Here is a 23,391-nt window from a genome sequence, read left to right as displayed (position 1 = left end):
CTCACCTGCAGGCCGTGGTTGGCGTAGCCCAGACCCAGTTGCCTACAGGCCACCATGGCCTCCAGGGTCCCCCAGTCATCCCCACAGATGAGGCCCCAGCGAAGGGACCCAGGTCCCCCTATTTGCACCTCGACTCGCCCCTCATGTTGGCTGCGGCCCCCACTGAGTCGGATCTGTAGTGACACAGAATGGAAGCGCTGGAGGAAGCTTTGAGGTGAGGTAGTGGGAGTCTGTAACATAGATGTAGCTGAAGCATGACTCAGAGGCACATAATGGGCTAGCAAGTGATGGGTCAGGTGGGAGCTGCAGGATGGCAGGGGCCAGTCCACGGGCTGGGGGCCATTGGACTGTAGATTGGAGGCCAGGCCTGGATAGGATGAAAGAGACCTCAACCAAGGTGGAGAGGATGACTGACCCTGGTCTCCGCCCCAGTGTAAGGTAGGTTGCACCGGACCCCGGCATCCTGGCTATGCGAACAATCCTCAGCTGTGATGTTCTTGTGGGGGCACTTCCAGAGGGAGAGCTCCTGTCCAGAGCAGCGAACTTCACTCAGGTGGATAGCACCCATGCCTAGGACCGGATGGCAAAGATCAGGAAGCTGTAACTAAGCATATACTGTCTGCCCAGGGGACACCTAACCTTCCGAAGGAGTGTGCCCCCCAGGAGCATGTACCTCCTTCCCTCTCCCTCCCACCTCCATGCCGCCTCACCCTGCCCCATGCGAGCGCCACTCAGAGCTTCTCGAGCACTCCCGAAGCCCAGCTCCCGACACACCACGCTGGCTGCATGCAGGTCCCACTTGCGGTCACAGACTGTGCCCCATGTGCTGGCCTTCAGGACTTCTACCCGGCCCTCTCCAGGGTGGGCGCCGCTCTTTAGACGGACACGGGCCTACAGAACAGAGAAGTGCCCAACAGAGGCAAATGGCAACATCTGCATGGAGAGGGCACCTAGGAGATGAGTGAGACTTTGGTGGGAGGGAGTGGGTGGTATCAGGTCTGTGGCCCACCCCCTGGAAGGCTCCTCTCTGTCCTCAAAGGTCAGGGCTGTGCTTAATCAGGGGTTGCCAGGCTAGGGGTTCTCCACCTGGGGTGGGAAAGGTCATAGTCACTGTCTCACACACCTCCCCCTGAGGCTTCGACTGTTGTTGCTTCTTCTGGCCACTGGATGCTGCGTAGAGAGGGCCTGGCACACAGCTCACCACCGCAGGGCCCCCCCCAGGGCACCTGGCGGTGTCATTGGCACGATAGAACTCCAGGGAACAGAGGGAGAGGTGGGCCTCCGTGCCCATGCACGCCACCCCATGCAGACCAAAGGAGTGTTGCTGCCGCTGGGCCAGCAGCCTGGGGGGACAGGAGTGAGGTGCAGTAGGGTAAAACAATGCTCCTGCCTCTTGGCCCCACAACCATCCTCCCACTTCAAGCCTCCACCATGCCCCCCACCCTTTTGTGACCATTTATCCCCTCTTCTTCCCCCTTCTGTGTTTCCCTCCGGAGATACGTGGGGACTGCTGCGTTTCCAGGCTGAGGGAGCCTCAACTACCTAGACAGGAGGGCCCTTGGGGACCTCCTACAGTAGAACAACCCTAAGGGAAGGATGGCTAGTCTCGACTTGCCTGGAAGAAACTGTTCCAAGTGGTTTCAGGCTGCTGGCCCTAAAGGAGGCTGAGGCTAAGGCCTCAGGGAAGGGGAAACCAGGACTTTCCAGTTGGAAGAAATGGCCAGGAGGGAGTGGCTGACACAGGAAGCCTGAAAAGCCGGGGCGAGCAAGTCCTTCTGTGATGCTGAGACTGGAATAACTGAGTAAGTCAGGATGCAAAGGACTAAGGAAGTCTCCCATCTACATGGCTCTGCAGAGGCCAGAGACTCTGCAGGACAGATTAGGAGGGGCAGATGCAGCAAGAACAGACCAGCAGGTAGATGCAGGAAGAACTGGGACTGGCATATGCAAGAATGAAGATGTATAAATGCAGGACAGGTCAACGTCTGAGGGAATAAATGACCAGAGAAAGGAGGTGGATGTGAACAACAAAATGGCAGAGACATCCCAGGACCTGTGCTGTGTAAGTCTTTAAAAAGGCAGTCCATGCTTCTGCAATTTCAACATAACAGTGTCCCAAAGCCATCTGAATAGGATAATGGGACTGAACTATAGATGCTAAAGCTTGGAAATGGTGCCGAGATGTTTGAGAGAATGGGGGGACTTGTTTATCGATACCAATAGAATGAGAGGCTGCAGTGAGGCATGTGCCTGAGTGAAGTACACTCTGCCCAAAACAGTTGGGTCAAGCCCACAGAAAAAGGGAAGAAGATGAGGTCTGGTGTCAGTGGAATGGGTCTGTGAGGCTGATGTGGTCATGCATTATTGCAGTAATGTGCCCTATCACCTGATGTCAGAGGAAGGACGGAGTATGATGACTTGAAGCCACTGGCTAGGAAGACACAGGAGGAGGAAAAGTTTATACACAAAACAGACAAAGGAAGCCTGGAGACTTTACAGAACACCTTTGGAAGCTCAGGATAAATGGATCCTGAAGATCTAGAGATCAGGCACTCTCCCAGAGTCCTGTTTGGCTGAAAGTAAAAAAGAACCCATCACAGGAAAAAGACATCTATCTTCTAAACATCCTCATCCCCGTTGTCTACAATGAACAAAATAAAAATGGCAGTGTGTACTTTAATGTGGGGGTCAGGGAAGGCTAGAGTGTGGCCATGTTGGGCAAAGGTGACCCTAAGCTAGAAGGGCACTACAAGAACATCCCCAAATTTCTGGGATCCTTTGAAACCACCAGAGAACCTGGGGAATGAGGGCTATGAGGGGACCACTGGGTGAGACTAGAACTTGTTGAGAACAGGAGAGGAGAAAGGGATGAATTATCGATACTTCAGTCCCTGTTGAAGTTATCAGGGAGACTTTTAATGTGCAAACTGCCTTTTGAAGACAAGTTAGATGTAATCACAGGGGTTGGAAGCTTCCCACTTCGAGTTCTAAAGGAGCCCAGGAGGAAGATTAGGGAACTGGGAGCCTAATTGTGGAAAATGAGCCAGAGAGGCAGGGGCTGTCAATCTGTCCACATTCCTGGTAAAGGTTCCAAAGGGGACCCTGAGTTTCACTCCATCTTGAGTAAGCTGGTAGCACTTATTTTCAACAACTAATCAAATAAAACATTTGATTTGGGAACACTGATCCCTTAGGCAAATGTAGCCTCTTACAGGAGAGGCAAGTATGGCGTCTGAAAGAGAAAAGCTCCAGGTTGTCTCCTGGAACTCACCAGGGGAAGATAAGCAAGCATGTGGAACGAGGTAGTCAGTGAGTGAAAAAACCAACAAATCCTGGGACGAGCATCATTCCTGAGACCAAGGTAAGGACCAGTCTTGCGTAACACTTTGGTTAAAGCCCTGGAAAGTGATTTTTTTTTTTTTTTTTTTTTTTTGAGACGGAGTCTCACTCTGTCGCCCGGGCTGGAGTACAGTGGCCGGATCTCAGCTCACTGCAAGCTCCGCCTCCCGGGTTTACGTCATTCTCCTGCCTCAGCCTCCCGAGTAGCTGGGACTACAGGCGCCCGCCACCTCGCCAGGCTAGTTTTTTGTATTTTTTTTAGTAGAGACGGGGTTTCGCTGTGTTAGCCAGGATGGTCTCGATCTCCTGGCCTCGTGATCCGCCCGTCTCGGCCTCCCAAAGTGCTGGGATTACAGGCTTGAGCCACCGCGCCCGGCCTGGAAAGTGATTTCTAAGAGGTGCTGCTGCTCCTCTTCTTGGTCAGCTCTTTCAGCCACACAGGCCTCCTGGACCCCCTCCCTCCCTGGCCACAGCCGGGTAACTCCGTGCTCCCTCTCCTTTCCACCCAACCTGAATTTTATTTACCTCTTGGTTGGCCCCCTGCCCACTCGGGGTTTGGGTTTGACTTTAAGCTTGGTGATTGGTCTGCAAAAAGGAGAAGGAAGTTGGTAGAGGTAGTGGTTACATATGTGGCACAGGAAAGGTAGAGGGTTATTTTTCTGTTTCTGGGAAAGACCCTTCGCGGGCAGCATGGGGACAGGAAAAGTGAAGGACGGCCAGATTTTCCACGTCCACCGTCTGCCGAATACCACTAAACTGCATTTCAGGAACTCTTGCTGCTCTCTGGATTCAGCAACAGTAATGGGAAATCTAGCGATGTCAATCGACGTGGCAGAGTTGGGAGGGGAAGGAGGGAAGAAGAAAGGTGGAGAGGGGAGAGAATGGGAATGTGGGTGAACTAAGTGAAGTGATGGAGGGGGCAGGAAGGAGGAGGAATGAAGGTGGCTGAGGTTGGAGGGACATGTAAAGATGGCAGGCTTCTCAGCCGCTCCTACATTACTTCCTCCTTGTGTTCCCTAAGATCAAAGCTTGCCCAATCCCATGCCTGCTCCCTTCACCTCCCCACAGGAAAAGCCATTTTCCTCACATCCCTAATCCATCAGTTTGGGTTCTGGGATGGATATGGATAGGCTGCCATCCATCCATCCACCTCCTGGGGCCACGGGGTGAGCAGGAGGTCCCAGGGCTCTTGCCCCATTACCTTCCAAGGGACTTGGGGTGTCGGGCTGAGACCTTGGCCGCTTGCTTCCTCAACTTTCTGTGAGGATAAGACAATAGTAGTCAGGGTCAGTGTAGAACCAAGTGGAAAAGGCTGGTGCAACTAGGACCAGGGGCAAGATTTCTCTTCTGACTTCTTCACCAGGAAGTCAGAAGGCTTCCTGGTGGCACGACATTATAACAGCAGACAAGACACTCCTGAGACCCGAGCTTGCTTGCTTGCTGTTTTTTTTTGTATTTTTAGTAGAGATGGGGTTTCACTATCTTGGCCAGGCTGGTCTCAAACTCCTGACCTTGTGATCCGCCCATCTTAGCCTCCAGAAGTGCTGGGATTACAGGTGTGAGTCACTGTGCCTGGCCGAGACCCGAAGTTTCATGGTTGCTTGGCCTCATCAGCACACGACCAGGTGGGTGAGCAGAAATGAAAGCCGTGGACTCAGGATGGTGTCCCCATGCTACCACCCTCAGAAATTAGATAGGGCGGATGGCAAGCAAGGACTCCTGGGTCCAGATGTTAGTGCTAAACCTCAGTGGAGGGCTAAGGGGAGCATTGTTAGGATTGTTAGGATTGCTAGACTGAGCAGGCTAGGAGGGAGAACCAGCCTGAGTCAGGCCTAGGGAGGCTACCGTGTCTTTTTTTCCTGGATGCTCTCTTTGAGAAAGAATTCTGACACTGTCCATGCCTGAGGCTGCTGGGCCAGGACCAAGAACGAAGGCTGAATATCCAAGGGCGTTAACTTGGTTTGACTGGGGAACACAGGCCAGGCTCCTCACAATGACACCGCCCTTCCTGCTGAAGTTCCAATCCCATATGCTGTGGTCATTCACAAACTGAGCTCATCTCCCTAACTTCCAGGGAAATAAATCATTTTTCCTTTTTTTTTTTTTTTGAGACAGGGTCACTCTGTCACCCAGGCTGCAGTAAGCCATGGTGCAACCATGGCTTACTGCAGCCTTGACCTCCTGGGCTCAAGTGATTCTCCCACCTTAGCCTTCTGAATAGCTGGGACCACAGGCGTACACCATCATGACTGGCTAATATTTTTGATTATTATTATTTTTTTCTTGTAGAAGCAGGGTCTCACTATGTTGTCCAGGCTGGTCTCATCTCAAATTTCTGAGCCCAAGCTATCCTCCTGCCTCGGCCTCCCAAATTGCTTGGATAACAGGCATGAACCACTGAGCCCAGCCTTAGTTGTCCTTTCTTTGAACATGTTCCTGCTCTGCTGTTTCTCTTGAGGAGTCATATTTCAACACAGTACAGCTGGCCTTCCATATCCATGGGCTCTGCATCTGTGGATTCAACCTGCATCTGTACTGAACACGTACCAACTTTTTTTCTTGTCATTATTCCCTAAGCAATAAAATATAACAACTACTTATGTAGCATTTACATTATGTTCGGTATTATAAGTAATCTAGAGATGATTTAAAGCATACAGAGGATGTGCATAGGTTATATGTAAATACTATAGCATTTTATATCAGGGACTTGAGCATCTTTGAATTATGGTATCCTTGGGAGGTTCTGGAACCAATCCCCCATGGGTACGGAGGAATGACTGTTTAATGTGTGAAGACACCTTGGGATTTAAATATATGTATATATTTTAAACCAGTCAGAAGCTGTTTGATATTTCCTGCCTCAGCTTCTTCCTGAGGATCTACTTAGTTGGTCTCTTTGTCAAAGTGTCCAAAATGTTGGACATTCTTGGCAAAGAATATACAACTTTCAGGTCCCTTTACTGAGACATTACTAGTAGTTAGACTCTTTCATCTTATAAATATGGTGTGAAATTTTTTCTCCAAATGTATTTTTCTTAAACATGTCTAAAATGTGCAAAATGAAATACACTTGGCCTCTTCACCAATCAACCTGGAGAGATCACCTTGGTCTCCAGAGTAGTACTCAAACATTTTGGTATTGTCTAGAAATTTAGAAGTACCTCTTCTCTAAATTATTTAAGGACATTATATCATAAGGTCTTTGTATTATTTATATATATATACCCGTACATATATGTAATCTTTTTTTTTTTTTTTTTGAGACGGAGTCTCGCTCTGTCGCCCAGGCTGGAGTGCAGTGGCGCGATCTCGGCTCACTGCAAGCTCCGCCTCCCGGGTTCACGCCATTCTCCTGCCTCAGCCTCCTGAGTAGCTGGGACTACAGGCGCCCACAACCGCGCCCGGCTAATTTTTTGTATTTTTAGTAGAGACGGGGTTTCACCGTGGTCTCGATCTCCTGACCTTGTGATCCGCCCGCCTCGGCCTCCCAAAGTGCTGGGATTACAGGCGTGAGCCACCACGCCCGGCCCATATATGTAATCTTATTTCATATTTATATAAAAGAGTTTAGACCCTTTTATCTTATAAATATTTTATATATAAAATTATATATAAGTTATGTTAAGGACTTTGTCTTATTGAGGACCAGTGCTGTTATTTGTCTTGATTTAAATTTCTTCACTCACAGATATGTTTGTTTCCACCTACCATTTGTTCATTCCTTCAACCATAAAACATAAAAACCTATGTATAGGCCAGGGGCAGCGACTTACGCCTGTAATCCCAGCACTTTGGGAGGCTGAGACAGGAGGACTGCTTGAGCCCAGAAATTTGAGACCAGCCTGGGCAACATAGTGAGACCTCGTCTCTACAAAAAATTTAAAAATTAGCCAGATGTGGTGGCTCGAGCCTTTAGTTCCAGCTACTCATGAGGCTGAGATGGGAGGATTGCTTGAGCCCAGGAGGTCGAGGTTGCAGTGAGCCATGATGGTGCCATTGCACTCCGGCCTGGTCAACACAGAGAGACTATATCTCAAAAACAAAGAATCAAACAAACAGAAAAAAACCCAAAACAAAAACCTGTCTATATTTGCATATCCTCTTCTCATTCCTTTCAACTATCTTTCTTCTCTAAGTCTACTGTCCCTAAATGTTTCTAAATTCCATCTCTTACAATTTCTGTCCTGCACACAATTTCTTTTTCTCAACTGAATCCTTTTAAACATTCAAATCACTCCTACACACACACAGACACATATATACACACACACATACACACCCTCTACTCATCTCTCCTCCCCTTCATAGTAACATTTTTCAGGAGCTGTCCATATTTACCATCTTTATATCCTCTCTTCGCACCGTTTTTTTTTTTTTTTTTTTTAGACAAAGTCTCGATCTGTCACTCAGGCTGGAGTGCAGTGGTGCAATCTTGGCTTACTGCAACCTCCGCCTCCTGGGCTCAGCAATTGTCTTGCCTTAGCCTCCCAGGTACCTGGGATTACAGGCATGCACCACCACATCCAGCTAATTTTTGTATTTTTAGTAGAGACGGAGTTTCACCATGTTGGCCAGGGTGGTCTCAAACTCCTGACCTCAAGTGATCCACCTGCCTTGGCCTCCCAAAGTGCTGGGATTACAGGTGTGAGCCACCACGCCCAGCCTCCTCTCACTCATTCTTTAACCCACTTCCTCTGGTTTTCCCTACCTATCACTCTGCAAACTTCTATTTTGTTAAATCCAGCAGACATTTTTCAGTCTTTATCTTACTGACCTCTCTGCAACATCTGACTGTCCTCTCTTTCTTTGGCTGCTATAACACTACAATATCCTGGTTTTATTTCTAATTCTGCTTATTATTATTATTATTAAAATATTTTTAATTTCCGGAGTGGCTCCCCAGGGAGCAGGGCTGACTCCTAGGCAGTGTGCCCAGAGCCGCCTATTCCTAATTCTGGTTGCTCTTTCTTGGTCTTCTCTGCAGGCTCCTTCCCTATCTGGTCATTAAAATTTGTGGAGCTCTTATCTTAGGCATTCTGTTCTCACTTCATATAGGGCCCTCTATATGGTCTAATTCACACCATAATCTAATACACACAATATAAAGTGTATCCGTAATCTTATCTATTTCATTGTCTTCTTGATGTTTCTAGGTAGAGATCTGAAAGTAATCTAAAATGTAATGTAGGTCAAAAAAAAAAAAAAAAAAAAAAAAGAAAGATAATTATCTCAGCAAAATCCACTCCAGAAACCTAGGGGTTAATCCTGACTTCTCCCCTTCTAGGATCCCAAAGTCAATCAATAACCAAGTCCTGTCAATTTTACTTCCTAAATCTCTCCAATCCATATATCTTGCTCCTCTCCCGACCATCCTCAGAAATAGAGTCAAAGGCCGGGCATGGTGGCTCACAGCTGTAATCCCAGCACTTTGGGAGGCCAGGACAGGCAGAACACTTGAGGTCAGGAGTTCAAGACCAGCCTGGGCAACATGGAGAAACCCCATCTTTACTAAAAATACAAAAAAAAAAAAAAAAAAAAAAAGCAAATTAGCCAGGCACGGTGGTGCGTGCCTGTAACTCCAACTACTCGAGAGGCTGAGGCAGGAGAACTGCTTGAACCCGAGAGGCGGAGGTTGCAGTGAGCCAAGATTGCACCACTACACTCCAGCCTGGGTGACAAAGCAAGGCTCTGTCTGAAAAGAAAAGAAAAAGAAAAATAGATTCAAAATGATCTTTTGGAGTCACAAACCTGATCATGCCATCTCACAGCCCTCCCCATTAAAACACTTCAATGGGCCAGGCACAGTGACTCACACCTGTAATCCTAGCACTTTGGGAGGCCGAGGCGGGTGATCACGAGGTCAGGGGATCGAGACCATCCTGGCTAACACAGTGAAACCCTGTCTCTGTTAAAAATACAAAAAATTAGCTGGGAGTGGCCACGGGCGCCTGTAGTCACAGCTACTCCAAAGGCTGAGGCAGAAGAACGGCGTGAATCCGGGAGGCGGAGCTTGCAGTGAGCTGAGATCAAGCCACTGCACTCCAGCCTGGGTGACAAGAGAGACTCCGTCTTAAAAAACAAACAAAGAAACAAACAAAAAACACTTCAATGGCTGGGAGCGGTGGCTCACGCCTGTAATTCCAGCACTTTGGGAGGCCGAGGTGGGCGAATCAACTGAGGTGAGGAGTTCAAGACCAGCCTGGCCAACATGGTGAAACCTCGTCTCTACTAAAAACACAAAAATTAGCTGGGCGTGGTGGTGGGCACCTGTAGTCCTAGCCACTCAGGAGGCTGATGCAGAAGAATCACTTGAACCTGGGGAGGCGGAGGTTGCAGTGAGCAGAGATTGTGCCACTGTACTCCAGCCTGGGCAACAGAGCCAGACTCCCTCTCAAAACAAAAAAACAAAAAAACCCAAACATCAATGGCTTCCCAATCCTTTTATTATAAGGACCATAAGGTCTTCTATGGTGTGCAGCCTAATAACCTCTCTTGTCATTTATTCACCTTTGTATTCTCAGCACCTTGCAGAGTACTTGGCAAATAGGAGTTCAATAAACATCTGTCAAGCTGAAATTAACTAGAAGAGTGACTTCTTAAATAGCACTGAAGCTCTTAGAGCCTCAATTTCATTACCTGTAAAAGAGCAGTAAATAGTTCAATTATCTGTACATTATTTTCTTATTCTAAAGTTCTACAACTTTTACACGTTCTAGGGTAGAACTACCAAAACAAATTGAAAAATGTTTAATACATCAGGTTTTGATTTTCTCATTCCCTAAATCTTACTTCCTCTAAAAGCTAGCAGATCCATCTTTTTTCCCCCTAGGGAGGGGAGAGTTGTTCACAACTATCTTGCCTGTCTTTCATAATTGTATCACCTGCGAGAATGCTCCCTCTGCTGGGCCTGACCTGTGAAGGATCTAGATCATAGCCCCATCACAGAATCTCCCAGGACTCCCGCAATCTCTTTCCCCAAGAAAAATGGCCTCTGCGCTTTAGTGTATCTCTTTCCCCAGGCTTTATATCCCAGACTTAGTATGAGATTCCGATATGTCCAACAAATATTCCTGATCTCTAAAAATTATTTCAGCTTTGCATACCTGGGGACAATTCCTGTGTCTCAAACTTTCCAAAGACGGCCCATCTCTAAGCTAATTCATATTAACCTGAAGCCCAGAGATGGCTGCTGGTACCATCCTTCTCTCAGGCAGTGTCGGAATCATTTTAGGTGTCTCTTCTCTCATCTCCATGTTCTATCAGTCATCCTACATCTATTTATTTTCCTCCATCTTTGTTGTTACCCTCCTGATAAGCTTCAATTTTAGAACAAACTCCTGGCTGGTTTTACTGCATCCAGACCCTCCTCTCCTCATCTACTACTATCAGGCAAACTTTCAAAAACACTGGCTTTATTCTTGTCCCATACAAATACTTTTATTTGTAATTTTTCTATAAGGCAAAGGCCAAGCTCTCCAATTTGGCACCTAAAGCATTCCATTTTCTGGCCTCCCTTTATCTAGATCTCCCACTATTTCTCAGTATAAACCTACTCTTGCTAACTTACTGTTTTCCAAATATAAGCCATTCATTATCATCTCTGTTGGGGACAACAGTGACTTCCCTGTTGCTAAATCCAGCATTTGTTTCTCAGTCCTCATGTTTTTAGGTCTGGGCAGCACTGACTCAGCTGGTCACTCTCTCCTCTTTGAAGCACTTTACTTGGCTCCCAGGCCACTACACTCCACTGGTTTTCTTCCTACCTCACCTCACTGTTTGCATTTCATCTTATCTTCTGACTTTTAAATATTTAGTCTCCCCAAGGTTCAGTCTCTGGGCCTCTTTCTCTCTGTCTTTTAAATTTACATTCACTTCCTTGGTATGTTGTCCAGTTTCAGGACTTTATATGTTTTACTCAACTGAACTCCGAGTCCTATATTAAATTGCCTAACTTAGCCTCACCACTTCAATGTCTTAAAGAATCTTAAATTTGCCGGGCGCGGTGGCTCACGCCTGTAATCCCAGCACTTTGGGAGGCCGAGGCGGGTGGATCACAAGGTCAGGAGATCGAGACCACGGTGAAACCCCGTCTCTACTAAAAATACAAAAAATTAGCCGGGCGCGGTTGTGGGCGCCTGTAGTCCCAGCTACTCGGGAGGCTGAGGCAGGAGAATGGCGTGAACCCGGGAGGCGGAGCTTGCAGTGAGCCGAGATCGCGCCACTGCACTCCAGCCTGGGCGACAGAGCGAGACTCCGTCTCAAAAAAAAAAAAAAAAAAAAAAAAAAAAAAAAAGAATCTTAAATTTAACAGGTCTAAAACCAAGTTCCTACCCTCCACCCCCAAGCCCATCTCCCAACAAAACATGCTCCATCCACTATTTTGCTTGTCAGGTGAGGCCAATTGCATACTTAGCTGGGGCCAAAAACCTGGAGAGCCTTAACTCCTCTCTCTCACATCACAACTATCTATAAAACTTGATCATTTTTCACCACTTTCGCTGGTCATCATCATCTTTCACTTTCTTTACGTGGTTTTCAGAAGACGATAACCCCATAACTAGCCACCTGACTTCTTGCTTCTACTGCATCCCTTACAGTCTATTCCTAATAAAGCAGTGAAAGTAGTACTGAAAAAAAATGGAAGCCCAATGTCACAACCCTGCTCCAAACCCTCCAGTGGTTCCTTATCTCCCACAGAACAAAAGCCAGCTTCCCCCAGATGGCCCACAGGATCTGGCTCCCCATTGTTTTCTGATCACCACCTACACTGCATGTCCTACCATTTTCCTCTTTTTCACTCAGCTCCAGCCACAGTGGCCTCCAGGAGAAGGACAAGAATGCCTTATCTCATCACCCACTACACACACACACACACACACGCACACACATATACAGGCACACACACCCCAGAATATTTTCATTTTTGATCCTTCTTCCTGGAAATGTTTATCTAGAGGTCTGCATAGCTTGTGCCCTCACCTCCTTTAAGTCTTTTCTCAAATGATGCCTTCTCCAAGAGGCCTTCCTTGACCACTTATTTATTTACTTACTTTATTTTATTTTTATTTGAGATGGAGTTTCGCTCTTGTTGCCCAGGCTGGCGCAATCTCAGTTCACTGCAACCTCCGCCTCCTGGGTTCAAGCGATTCTCCTGCCTCAGCCTCCCGAGTAGCTGGGATTATAGTCATGCGCCACCATACCCGGCTAATTTTGTATTTTTAGTAGAGACGGGGTTTCTCCGTGTTGGTCAGGCTGGTCTCGAACTCCCGACCTCAGGTGATTTACCTGCCTCAGCCTCCCAAAGTGCTGGGATTACAGGTGTGAGCCAACGCGCCTGGCCTTAGTTAATTTATTTTTTGAGACAGGGTCTTGCTCTGCCACCCAGGCTGCAGTGTAGTGGCATAATCACGGCTCACTGCAGCCTTGACTTCCTGGGCTCAAGCAATCTTCCCGCCTCAGCCTCTCAAGTAGCTAGAACCACAGGTACACACCACCATGTTCAGCTAATTTTATTTTTAAAAAATTATCTGTAGAGACAGGGTCTCACTATGTTGCCCAGGCTGGTCTCGAATTCCTGGGCTCAAATAATCCTTCCACCTTGGCCTCCCAAAGTGCTGGGATTACAGGCATGAGCCACGGCTAGCGTCTACAACAGTACCTGGCACACAGTAAGATCTCAGTAAATAAATATTGGGTGAATGGATCTCTACACCTTTGTTCATGCTATCCTCTTCACTGGAAATGTCTATTTAAATGCTATGCATCTTTCAGAACATGGGGTTTAAATTAGGGAAGGTAAGCAGCACAGAGAAGGAAATGCAGCCCCAAGATGGATGAAAGTAAAGAGGCACAGCACATGTTTGTTTTAAAGTGGTTTGAGTGTCCAAGCCAGATAAAGTACTGAAAATCCTCAGTACTGAAAGACATTTCAGATGAGCCTCAGAACCAAGTCAAAGAAAGTGTGAGCAGGTATAGAAAAGACTGGAGACTGGATAATATCCTGACTTTCAAAAGAAAAAAAAAGCGAAAAAGGATTCCTCAATTCCTCAATCTACACATAAGTAATATTCTAGAATAAATTATTAACTAGAAGTTTGTGAGCATTTAGGAAAAAATAAGGTGATTCTTAAGAGACCTAAAAGGATTTCAGTAAAAATAGGCTCAAACTACTATGATTTTCTTTTTTGACAGGGTTACTAAATTGGAAGGCTGGAGAATGACTGTGAATATAGCATTTCTGGATTTTTTTATCAAAGACTAAGAAAATCTCCCATGATTTCATTACAGATAAGAAGTATGTAGATAGATCAGGTGAAATGTTGGTTATATCATTGAAGTGTTCTGTTTCTTCCCAGTTGGTGGAAGGAACATATTTTACAGCTGATGATTAGAAGCTTGATGAAAATCTGCAGGAACATTTTGCAAGAAGAGTTAGACTTTGGTTTTAAACATTTTCACAACAACTTTTAGCCATTTGGATGAAGCCAGAAGGCAAAGCTGCCATGTCTGTTCAGCAGAGGAGGCTGAGAGGGATGACAGATGGAAAGTCACATCAGGACTCAAGATAATCTCATGGGATCATCATGGCTTTTTTATGGCTTCTAAATTCTGTATCAAAACAAATGTAATAGGGTAAACGTCACCTATACCTGGGTTGGAAAAGGCTGCTCTATCAGTAGGAAGCATAGGGAAGACCTGAACTGGTTTTAGGTGATGACAAGTTCAGTATAAGCAGTGGGAAGCTGCCGCAGTAGGAAGACAGTGTAATCCGAGCATGCTTCTGTCGGAGTTGAGGATTTCTATAGTGGCTGGCCGCATCAGACCCCATCTGCAGTAGTGTGCCCGCGGAAAGCTATCCGGACATCAAGTGGCCTTTCAGCAATACTGATCTAGGGAACCACTGAAGAAAGGGAGGATTTTTGACTTGCAAAGTAGATTACAGAGAGAGCGTGTAAAGATTTCCAAATAAATGTCTGGCTGTCAATGGCAGTTTCTCAAAAAGATCAAAGGAGATGCTCCAGGGAAGGGAGACGCTAAGCACAGACAGTTCCCAGGGTGATGCGTTTCCCTGGAAGCCGGACTGGACCCCAGGGCTCCAACGCAGGTGGAGAGGTTGGGCCTCGCCAAAAGAGATTCTGGGAAACTCCAGGACTTCCAGGAGTCCGAGGGCTCGAGCGCTCACACACGCGCCCGGGGGCGGCCCGGGCAGAGAGGGGGCGCCGTGTCTCCTGGCGCCCTTCGGCCACCGCGCGCCGCCGTCCCGGGGTCCCCAGACCCTGGGCGCCCAGCCCGCGCGGGACACACCCAGGCGCCGCCTCCCAGGGGCGGCCGCGTCCTTGCTGAACTCGGAACTCGCTGGCCGGCGGCGCCAGCGTTGGAATCGCTCCAGGGCCTGGGAGTGGCCTCGCGAGGCCGCGCACGCCCCGGGCCGAGGAATCTGCCTGCCCAGCCAGGCGTCGGCCGCGAGAGAGCGGGACCCTCACTGGTCCCCATTTCAAGGTGCCCTTGGGGCACCTTTCGTGGTCCCACAAGATTTCCCAACAATCCAGCTTCGCAACGGCCTCCATATTTTCCCGCGCGTCTCGACCCCCGGCTTCTCCCGTGCCCCGGACCTGCTCAGATGTCTCCCAAGGCTATTCATCAGGGAGCACCCCAATCCCGGCCCGCTCCGCCCGGTGCCCGCGGCCCCTCACCTGTAGAAGGCCGCGTTGACCCTCTTTTCGCTGGGGAAGCCCAGCATCCCGCAGACCACGTGGCTGTTGTGGGCGCTCCAGCCTTTGTCGCACACTTGCGACCAGCCGTCAGGAAGCCTGACTTCCACCAGCCCCTCCGTCACGGGCAGGGGTCGTCTGCCCCACCCAACGGCGGGTCGAATTCGCACCTCCTCCACTTGCAGGTGATGCTCTACCTGGGGGCGGGGCCACAAGCAGGGAAAGAATCCCAGTGGCACCTTTCCTGTCCTGCCACTCTTAAGGAACCCTGCTTGGTGCGCCTGCTGTAAACCCAGTGGCCAGATGGGCCCGAGGCGGCACTGAGAGAGCGGCCACAATGGCCGCAGTCCGCGGTGTGGACTCTCTTGCAGCCAGCAGCGCGGGGGGATATGCTTGCTCCCAGAGAGGATTCAGGGCACTAGGAAGGAGCACCTCCCTGTGCCTGGAGCAGGAGGGCGCACTTCAGAGAGGAAATGGCTTTGAAGGAGGAGAAAGTCAGAAGGAAGATGTCTCAGGAAAGCAGGAACCTTTGAGAAGGAGAGCACCAGGTGCCCCAGGGGTGACTGGGGATGAAGCTGGAGAGGCTCATGCCAGGTGTAGCCCCTTGAATGCGAATGCTAAAAACCCTGTTGGATTTTACAGCATCTGGGAGCTCTATCATTTGCTTTTCCAAGCCTCCCACCAATCCAAATGATCCCCCAGTGGTAACTACTTTCTAATGTCTCCCCTAACCACCCCACAGTCCTCTTGGCTATCCTGGGTGGTATGTGTGTGTATGTCTAGGAAGTGCAGACCTCAATGACATTGGAGTCTGAGAAGCCAGGGAGGCGCTGGTCCTTGCAGATGACCCCAGCATCCTCATCGTGCGTACAGTCACTGTTCCCCCAGCCCCGGGAGGCACATTCAGTCACACTCTGCTCCGTCCCACTGCAGCTCAGGTTGTCCAGCCAGATGCGGCCTGTGGAAGGGGAGACGAAGGGACAGAGAAGCTTGGGGAGGGAGGATGGGGGAGTAATGGGGATGTTGGAAAGAGTGAGTGCTGATGCCTCCCACCTGGCCATGATGATCCCATCTTTCTGGTATGATAACGGGTGGAGAAGGGACAGGGGACCCTGGCAGGGAATAGGAAGGGGGCATAAGATTGAGGGAAGTTTGGTGTGATCTGGGGGTACTCAAGAACCTGATAGGGTGAATAAAAAACCAAGAATCAACCCTGATGTTCTGATTAGTCTCTACCCATTCAATGATAGCTACAATTAATCAGGTACCTACTGCGTGCCAGGTTTTCTACCATGGTGTGCACATATGTGATCATTCTTAGAACAGGGCTGCCAGAACACCGTTTTATATAAAGAAACTGGAGTTTAGAGAAGCTAAGTAAATTGCTTAAGACCACACAGCCAATACATGGGGGCTTAGGAGTTTGATCTATCTGTGAGGCTTGGACATCCAAGATCCTTTCATCACATCCTTGCATTCTCTTCTGTGCTCGCCCTGTCTGTGCTGCCCTTGTTCTTCTCTCTGTCCGAAACCCAATTTTTTTTTTTTTTTTTTGAGACAGAGTCTCACTCTGTCGCCCGGGCTGGAGTGCAGCGGCCAGATCTCAGCTCACTGCAAGCTCCGCCTCCTGGGTTTACGCCATTCTCCTGCCTCAGCCTCCCGAGTAGCTGGGACTACAGGCGCCCGCCACCTCGCCCGGCTAGTTTTTTGTATTTTTTAGTAGAGACGGGGTTTCACCGTGTTAGCCAGGATGGTCTCGATCTCCCGACCTCGTGATCTGCTTGTCTCGGCCTCCCAAAGTGCTGGGATTACAGGCTTGAGCCACCGCGCCCAGCCCTGATTTTGTTTTTTAAACGAAGTCTTGTCCTGTCGCCTAGGCTGAAGTGCAGTGGCATGATCTCGGCTCACTGCAACCTCCGTCTCCCAGATTCAAGCAATTCTCCTGCCTTAGCCTCCCAAGTAGCTGGGACTATAAGCGCAGCCACCATGCCTGGCTAATTTTTATATTTTTAGTACAGACAGGGTTTCACCATGTTGGCCAGGCTGGTCTTGAAGTCCTGACCTCAGGTGATCCACCCGCCTCAGCCTCCCAAAGTGCTGGGATTCCATGCATGAGCCACCGTGCCTGGCCTGAACCCTGTGGAGTATCACTGACTTCCTCTCAGAATTAGGCGCAGCCTCAAAGGTCATCTGTCCTAGCCAATGTTCAAGGTCATCAAAGTCCTTGTGACTCTTCGTGACTTTCCCCCACCACATCTGATTCAGTCCTTTGGTGCCAACCAGAAAAATCCCTCAGCCACACGACTGTCCTTCTCATATTTGAAAACAACCATTATGTCATTGCTATTGCAAGGCTTTTACTTTCCGTATCAATTCCCTGATTCTTCAGCAATTCCTTGTTGAAACTTGGCTTCTGAATCTTTCACATCTAGGCAGCTCTCCTGTGAAAGTATTTCCATTTTCTACTGTCCCTCTTAAAACACAGCATCTACAAATGACACTTAATTCCACAGGTGGTCTAGCCAGTGGGAACTGGGGGATCAGCTGCAGGTTGCACCTGCTTCTGTCCATCAATCCCACTGTGGGTTCATACCATGGGCGCAGTCCTAGGCCTCACCCAGGGAACTGCTCTTAAGCCTCCACCACCCACACTCATACTTGTCCTAGATTTTATACTTGTCCTTAGACAGTACCACCTTGTTAATTTTAGCTCTGGCCTATAGCCTGATTTTGTTAACTGCAGTGTCTGTGACCCCTTATGACTTTGGGACATCCAGATATCATTTACCTGCTCTTAGCGTCCCATGAAACCAACTGTACTTTATTTGTACAGGGCTCACCTGTATCTGGGCTATTTTGCGGATGGCTTTGTAGGATCATACTTTTGCAGCAGAAAAGAACTTAGACATCATCTAGTCATTTTGCACACACGGCATCCAAGGCTCAGAGAAAGCACCAACTAGCCTAAGGTCACACAGCTCTGAGAAGTAACTATGTTGCTTGGTTTGTCACCCATGGGTTTACTCAATGCTGGCTGTTCTTGATGTCATGGGTCCCTATGGCTGTGCCATCCTGGTGTTCCCTTTCCCTGCACTTCAGCCACACTTAGGTAATACCTAGGATATGCCTGGATCATTGCTCACCGGTTCCAGGGCCATATTTGGCACTGTGGGTCCAGCCTGTGGCCTCTGTGAAGCCCAGCTCCCGGCAGAGGACATGGGCAGCCTGCAGCGTGAAGTCATCATCGCAGATGGTGCCCCATTCACCAGCTCGCTGTATCTCCACGCGGCCCTCGTAGGGCTTCCTGGGGAAGCCAGCCAGCCGGAACCGCAGCCCCTGGCTCCCGGCCCTCTTCTCAGGGTCCGTGGAAGGGGACGGAGACCCCAAGCACGAGCTGCACAGCAGGCACAGGAGCAGCCCCCAGGGGCTCCACTGCCAGACACTGACAGGTCGCATGGTAGGGAAGGCCTGGGTGCCCCAGAGAGAAAGTACGTGTGAGAGAAACTGAGATTGAGTGGGGCCCACAGTTAGAAAGAGAGGGAGAAGTCACGAAAGAAAAACAGACACTGAGTAAGACAGAGATCGTGAGAGACAGCAGGAGAGAAAGAGCCCCAGGGACCAAGAGAGACAGGGAGAGAAGCACATTAAATAAGGGCAGAGGCACAGGTCATAGAGGCACAGCCTGAGAGACCCAGAGATAAGAGACAGCTATGAAAGATCAAGAGTCAGAGAAGGGTCAAGAAAAAGAGACAGAGACTGAGCAAGAGACACGCAGAGAGGAAGACCCAGACAGACAGGATGTGAGAGGAAGGGAAACTGTGGGAACGAGAGAGAGAAAAACAGAAAGACACAGAGGAGAGAGACAACAGATAGAAGGTGATAGGAAAAGAACCAAGCACTCAGTATAGGGGAATGAAGCAAGCCCTGGGTGAGGAGGAGAGAGATTGACAAGAGCCAAGGGGCGGACGTGGGAGGGATCCAGATGACCCCATTTACCCAGAGGGAGGACAGACAGCTGTACTGATTGTGCAGAGAGGCACGTAAGGGGCCCTAGGCGTCCCTGGGATCACAGATCCCCTGAATGAAAGCCCAGAGTCCTAACCCAGCAGATTCCCAGGCAGGGAAGGCTGGCACCAAAGCTCACCTGGAGAGCCTGCTGCATGCCCTCCCCAGTACACAGGCTCTTAGATGCCCTGCAGGGTCAAGAGGCCCAGGAGGGCCAGGCCTTAAGGCTGGGTGGGGGATGGGGTAGGGTTGTCCCAGCCTCCTGCCAACACCACCATCGCTGTCACCTGGCAACCGGAGGCCAGGCGCTATGGCTCCTCAGCCAAGGCCTTCTCTGCCTAGGGCTGAGAACAGCCCCTCTACAGCAAGCCCCCGTCAACATGCTTCCCCCAACCCAAACAATCAATCCAACAAGGCAGCTTTGTTCTGGGGACATTTTGGCTTGGGGACCCAGGGGTAGGGCCTCCCGGAGGAGCCCCCTCCCTTAGGGCGCGCCTGGTGGCCCTGTTCAGAACACCCGGAGCCCCCGCCTCCGGTATGTGCCTCCTCTCTGTACTCTGTCTCACATGCCCTTAGACAAGAATCAAACTCTCAGTTGGGTGGCTTCCCCTCGACTCCATCCCACACCACCGTTTTCTCTGGTCCCTCCACATCCTCTCCATCCCCTACTCTCTCCCTCTGCGGTTAACGTGACTCCCCCTACCTTGGCCGAGCAGGACCCTAATGGCTGGGAGAAGAGTGCTGGTCCTGGAGATCAGTCCTAGGACTTCCAAAAAAAAAAAAAAAAAAAAAAAGATCGGCCAGGGGAGACTAGACCCCCCTCTCTCCCCCTTCTCCGTTCTTCCCTCCCACATCCCCCTGAGCCCTCCCACATTCCGCCTTCTCGCTCCATTCCTCCCGGCCAGTTCCCTCCTCTCCTCCTCTGGGTCCTCCCTCCCTGTGGAGCGGGCCACTGCTGCGCCCCCTCCCCCTCCCCGGCCCTCCCGGCCGGCTCAAAGAAGCTTTCTCTTCCCGCGGCATGGAGGCCAGGCCTCTGCGGTCAGGGAGCTGACATGCAAGCGGCCGCCGGGCGGCGGGGCGTCCCCGGTGGTGGCGGGAAGCGGTTCAGTCCCAGCCCTCCCTCCGAGTCCCGGGTCAGCGGAGTGTAAACAGCCCGGCTCGGGCGGGGCTGGGGGCGGGCCCGCCCAGGGGAACTGAAGCTCTGGAGGCCCGTGTGGGTCTCTCCGGTGCCTCCGGGGGCTTTCGGGGTGAGGTCATGGCTTTCACTCTGATGTCACGTTGGACATATGACGTCACGCGCAGCCACCACGTCCAGAGGCCAGGGTCCTCGCGCCAAAACCGAGTACTTTCGGTGGAGCTACCGGCGCGCCCCTACGACGGCGGGTAGGGGCCTGGGTAGCGCCAGGCTAATCCGGGGGCCTCCACCCTTCCTTCTCGCTCTTCTCCCTCACCCCACCGCGACCCCCCAGCGGCCGCCGGTGGGGGCCGGGGAGGGGCGGAAACGCCTCCAGGGAACCCGGCCCCGCCTCCCGCCCCGCCTCCCGCCGCAGGGCCAGGAAGCGCGGAAGGAACCGCCGGGGGCCATGGACGGAGCTGTGATGGAAGGGCCGCTGTTTTTGCAGAGTCAGCGCTTTGGGACCAAGGTAGTCTGGGGCACGGATGCCTAACCTTATCCGGGCTAGTAGTGGGTGAGAGAGCCCAGAAACAGGGAGAGGTGGGCAGCAGGCTGGAGCGCGGCGCGGGCAGTTGGAGAGCCTGTGACTGTCCTGCGAAGTTGCTTTGTACGCTCCCAGGAAGCGTCTCTAGTCTCGGGGTTCTGGTCCTGGGGAGACGGAGTGGCATCCTCCTTGGGAAACTTCGCCCCCCCGTTTGGAAGCCCCAGACCCCAAATCGACCTGCGCCGCTCCCTCCTTCCCCGTCGGGACCCGGGCCGCCCGCGCACGCCACTCACTCTCCAGCCCTCTCACTCTCTCCCTAGAGGTGGAGGAAGACATGGGCCGTGCTCTACCCGGCCAGTCCTCACGGCGTAGCGCGGCTCGAGTTCTTTGACCATAAGGGGTCGAGCTCTGGGGGTGGCCGAGGGAGCTCGCGCCGCCTGGACTGCAAGGTGATCCGTCTGGCTGAGTGTGTGAGTGTGGCCCCTGTTACCGTGGATACCCCGCCTGAGCCCGGCGCCACTGCCTTCCGCCTGGACACTGCTCAGCGCTCGCACTTGCTGGCGGCCGACGCGCCGTCCAGTGCAGCCTGGGTGCAGACGCTGTGCCGAAACGCCTTTCCGGTGAGGAGCTGCGGCGATGTGGGGTGGGGGCAGTTACAGAGGCAGAGAAATGGGGCTGGCTCAGACCGACACCCACTCCCCGTTGAGAAAATTACAGGTTTCTCGATGCTCTCTCTCTACTACAGAAAGGCAGCTGGACTCTGGCGCCTTCAGATAACCCACCTAAGCTTTCTGCCCTGGAGATGCTGGAGAACTCCTTGTACAGCCCCACCTGGGAAGGTAGACGCCTAAGAAGCCGGGGCAGGGATGGAGTGAGGAGGAGGGCCTTTGGAAAGTGGGTGGATACCCAGGGGCCCATGGGGAAGTAGGAAGGCCCTGAGATCTGGCTTCCAAGTGAGTGCTTGGACATTACGCTCATGAGTCCTCTGGGTCCCCACTGCTGCCCCCGCCCCTCCCCCAGCAGCTGTCTAATCGTATATGCCTTCCAGGATCCCAATTCTGGGTAACGGTGCAGAGGACTGAGGCCGCCGAGCGCTGTGGCCTGCATGGCTCCTACGTGCTGAGGGTGGAGACTGAGAGGCTGACTCTCCTGACCATGGGGGCCCAGAGTCAGATACTGGAGCCACTTCTGTCCTGGCCCTACACTCTGTTGCGTCGCTATGGCCGGGACAAGGTGCAGGGGCTGTCCGGGAGGGCTTCCTGGGTTGGGCAGCTGTGGGAGGGGTGGGGCAGGACAGAAGGTGGGAAGCGCTGACCTTTGGATCCCCCTTTCTTGCCTACCCGGTGACCCCAGGTGGTCTCTTCTTTGTAGATACCCTAACTAGTGCAGGCCTGTGACTCACTTCCTCTGATGGCTCCTGGTAATGTGTTTCCCTCTCTACCCTCCTCAGGTCATGTTCTCTTTCGAGGCCGGCCGCCGCTGCCCCTCCGGCCCTGGAACCTTCACCTTCCAGACAGCACAGGGAAATGACATCTTCCAGGCAGTTGAGACTGCCATCCACCGGCAGAAGGCCCAGGGAAAGGCCGGACAGGGGCACGATGTTCTCAGAGCTGATTCCCATGAAGGGGAGGTGGCAGAGGGGAAGTTGCCTTCCCCACCTGGCCCCCAAGAGCTCCTTGACAGCCCCCCAGCCCTGTACGCTGAGCCCTTAGACTCCTTGCGAATTGCTCCATGCCCTTCCCAGGACTCCCTATACTCAGACCCCTTGGACAGCACCCCTGCCCGGGCAGGAGAGGGAGTGCAACGGAAGAAACCTCTCTATTGGGACTTGTTTGAGCATGCACAGCAGCAGTTGCTGAAGGCCAAGCTGACGGACCCCAAAGAGGACCCCATCTATGATGAACCTGAAGGCTTGGCCCCAGTCCCTCCCCAGGGCCTTTATGATCTGCCTCGGGAGCCCAAGGATGCATGGTGGTGCCAAGCCCGGGTGAAGGAGGAGGGCTATGAGCTCCCCTACAACCCTGCCACTGATGACTATGCTGTGCCACCCCCTCGGAGCACAAAGCCCCTCCCTGCTCCCAAGCCTGAACCTGGTACTGCAACTGGCAGTGGCAGCAAAAGCTACAACTCAGCCCTATACAGCCAGGTCCATAAAAGCGGGGCCTCAGGGAGCTGAGACTGTGAGCTGTCTAGAGTAGGGACTGACAAGACTGGGGTCAAGTCAGAGGCCTCTACCTGAGAAGGAGGGCAAGGCTGAGGTGGCTAAGGAGGACCATGGGGAGGTGGCACTAGGGATCTAAGAAAATGGTTAGAACCAGCAGAAGCCAGAAGGTGGGAGGGGCCGTGCTGTATGAGACCAGGGGACCAGAGGGATAGGGGAGTCAAAGGAAGGACAATCCCAGGAAGTCCTAAGAAGTGGGGCAGATGGCAAGGCTGAGGGATGGGCTCTGTATCCTCCTAAAGCTGTCCCTTCTCCACTTCCCCAAAGGAAGGGACAGCTGCGGGACCAGGTCTGTGGAAAGTGGTGCATGGTCAGAGTGGGTGCAGTTTGAGGGGCCCATGTGGAGGCCTCAGGGAGATGTTGGACTGTGCCTGGATTCTTACTCCTGCATTGTTCTTTGCCAGAGACCTATTTAAAAATTTTAAAATTCTCATTAAAGTCAGCTTGGGTTTAA

At 51.3% G+C, this 23,391-nt stretch overlaps 2 protein-coding genes across 15 annotated transcripts in view; one reads left to right on the top strand and one right to left on the bottom strand.

The window, feature by feature from the left end:
- Positions 1-21,346, bottom strand: part of LOXL3 (lysyl oxidase like 3) — a 23,800-nt gene extending 2,454 nt beyond the window's left edge. For 5 of the 12 annotated variants that reach the window (XR_013402686.1, XR_013402687.1, XR_013402684.1 and 2 more), the window contains exons 1-8: positions 19,762-20,040; positions 18,197-18,521; positions 15,848-16,011; positions 15,036-15,250; positions 1,124-1,343; positions 711-891; positions 416-570; positions 6-173 (exon numbers count right to left, since the gene is read on the bottom strand). Coding sequence is in view for 8 of the 12 variants with exons in the window: in XM_028832354.2 (XP_028688187.1) it covers positions 6-173; positions 416-570; positions 711-891; positions 1,124-1,343; positions 15,036-15,250; positions 15,848-16,011; positions 18,197-18,509 (1,416 nt within the window). In the remaining 4 variants the exon portion in view is untranslated. Of the gene's footprint in view, positions 1-5; positions 174-415; positions 571-710; positions 892-1,123; positions 1,344-15,035; positions 15,251-15,847; positions 16,012-18,196; positions 18,522-19,761; positions 20,041-20,110; positions 20,303-20,726; positions 20,888-21,009 lie in introns of those variants that run through there. The other 7 variants (XR_013402685.1, XM_077959263.1, XM_077959262.1 and 4 more) reach the window with 6 other exon arrangements.
- DOK1 (docking protein 1) lies at positions 20,224-23,391 on the top strand. Of its 3 annotated transcripts, none has more exons than XM_001111248.5 (5): positions 20,224-20,701; positions 21,037-21,336; positions 21,462-21,555; positions 21,765-21,949; positions 22,167-23,391. In XM_001111248.5, exons 1-5 carry the CDS (start codon positions 20,345-20,347, stop codon positions 22,890-22,892), a joined length of 1,662 nt encoding a protein of 553 aa, XP_001111248.4. In that variant the 5' UTR covers positions 20,224-20,344; the 3' UTR covers positions 22,893-23,391. The 3 variants fall into 3 exon arrangements, with proteins under 3 accessions (XP_001111248.4, XP_028688190.1, XP_077815405.1); XM_077959279.1 differs by lacking the exon at positions 20,224-20,701 and adding an exon at positions 20,718-20,746 and having other exon boundaries at positions 21,039-21,336; XM_028832357.2 differs by lacking the exon at positions 21,765-21,949.

The sequence above is a fragment of the Macaca mulatta genome, chromosome 13, assembly GCF_049350105.2.
Source record: "Macaca mulatta isolate MMU2019108-1 chromosome 13, T2T-MMU8v2.0, whole genome shotgun sequence".
NCBI classification, from domain to species: Eukaryota; Metazoa; Chordata; class Mammalia; order Primates; family Cercopithecidae; genus Macaca; species Macaca mulatta.
Note: the sequence above shows the minus strand (reverse complement) of the source record. Positions and strands in the feature narration are given on the sequence as shown.